Here is a 1822-nt window from a genome sequence, read left to right on the forward strand (position 1 = left end):
TATGTGATAACATTGTTTATTTGTTTCCATGTTTCATGTATACACTTTATTTCTCATCTACCCAAAAGGTATTTCCTCATTGATTCACTGAAATATAATACTGTTTTATTTATTTCCAGGTTGTTTGGCAAGACAGCATTGATCCTGACAACATGACATATGAGGTTAATGACTTCTCTTGCATGACTTGTGTAACCATGCTCTCATGCTTGCTGTTTCATGTAAAACCCACTTGATATATGTGTCATCTTCTGCATCTGATTTATATGTTTGAGTTCAGCTAGATAGGTAAAAGTCTGCAGTGATAACACAATGCACAATTGGATTGATCAATTTATTGTTCTTATTTGGGTGCTTTGAGGACCAAAATACTGGACATCAAGGATGATGTGACTCAAGATGAAGAATTTTTTTGTTACTTGAATAATCACTTAGCAGTATTTTTTTTTGCTGTGCTTATCTGAAAGTACATGCTTGTAAAGTCACGAGTAGATATATACATCCACACATCACACTGCTTTTCTTTTGTTCCATGCGGTGGAACTATTCAACTAACAATAGTACAATACTCTTCAATGACTAAGCTCTATGTCCATTAATCATTCGTTTCAGTGCTAGTTTTCTTTGTCTCATCTTATTATGTCTGGAACTTGGTTCGCTTACAAGTTTTTGTTGACAGGAATTGTTGGATTTGGGCGAGGCAGTTGGAACCCAAAGTCGGGGCCTCTCCCAAGAAAGCATTTCAGCACTTCCAGTCACCAAATTCAAGTGTGGTTTATTTTCAAGGAAGAAAAAACGCCGTGAAAGGTTAGCTCTTGCTGCAATCTCTTTACACCATCAGTAGTTCCGTCTGCATCGACAGGATGCTGCATCTCGAGTGCAATATTCTGTTTCTCGCTTACCTGTAGAGGGACGCAGTTACAGCAACCCGATCCTTAAATGGAAAGGAAGATAACTTTTAGAACTTTCATATGGGTAACAAACAAACAGGTGTGTGATCTGTCAAATGGAGTATCGGAGAGGGGATCTGCAGATGGCGCTCCCCTGCAAGCATGTGTACCATGCCAGCTGCGTGACAAAATGGCTTACCATCAACAAGGTCAGCGATAAGGGAAAGGAACAACCTGTATCTGCTTCTGGTTTCTACCCCAGGCCTCTTTAGCTGACAGGAGTATGCATTTGCTCTGCAGGTATGCCCTGTTTGCTTTGCTGAAGTTCCCGGCGAGGAGCCCAAGAGGGGCGATCACGAAAGCTCTTGCGCTGGGACGACATACGCGTGATCTCTGCTTGAGGGCATGCAGCTTGCTTTGTGCCCTACCCCTTCCCTTTAGACTTGTATATTAGGACCATATCACTAAATATAGGTTATAAGCAGATGTAGCTGGAAGCTGGAGCCGCTTCCCGGAGGTTTGCCGTAGGCTGTAGAGTTTGACCGTGAACTATGACCACGTGGTAGAGCTCCGATCGCGCATGCTTGCGAGGTGTTTTGTTCACTGCGAAGAGGCATGCGCTGGTTTCTGTTAACTGTATTTGATTAAGATTTTTGTGGACAGAGGGAAAGATTCATTTGTTACAACCCTGTGAGCTTGCATTCCTTGTCAGTGATGTGTTTGTGACTGAAACTCTGAGCTTCTTTTGGGGGAGCTAGGCTCAGCCAGTTTTGTGTTGCTCGTTTTTCTTCTTTTGGGATTTTTTTTTTGTGTGTGTGGCTCATGTTTTTGTCTTGAGTTGGATGAACTCCTGTATCCACTTTGTACCGGTGACCACTGCTCAGCTACGGACCTGTTGAGTATAGTCCAGTGGAGGTACAATTTTTTGGGGG

The 1822-nt window shown here is 42.5% G+C and overlaps 1 protein-coding gene across 1 annotated transcript in view; it reads left to right on the forward strand.

Moving 5' to 3' along the window:
• LOC119296401 (E3 ubiquitin-protein ligase BIG BROTHER-like) overlaps positions 1–1598 on the forward strand; it is a 4765-nt gene extending 3167 nt beyond the window's left edge. Inside the window, exons 5-8 of the mRNA XM_037574800.1 lie at positions 120–164; positions 680–807; positions 991–1099; positions 1191–1598. Coding sequence (XP_037430697.1) covers positions 120–164; positions 680–807; positions 991–1099; positions 1191–1280 — 372 coding nt within the window. The 3' untranslated portion in view covers positions 1281–1598. The remainder of the gene's footprint in view (positions 1–119; positions 165–679; positions 808–990; positions 1100–1190) is intronic.
• Positions 1599–1822: the final 224 nt, after the last annotated feature.

Source organism: Triticum dicoccoides, chromosome 4B, assembly GCF_002162155.2.
Source record: "Triticum dicoccoides isolate Atlit2015 ecotype Zavitan chromosome 4B, WEW_v2.0, whole genome shotgun sequence".
NCBI classification, from domain to species: domain Eukaryota; kingdom Viridiplantae; phylum Streptophyta; class Magnoliopsida; order Poales; family Poaceae; genus Triticum; species Triticum dicoccoides.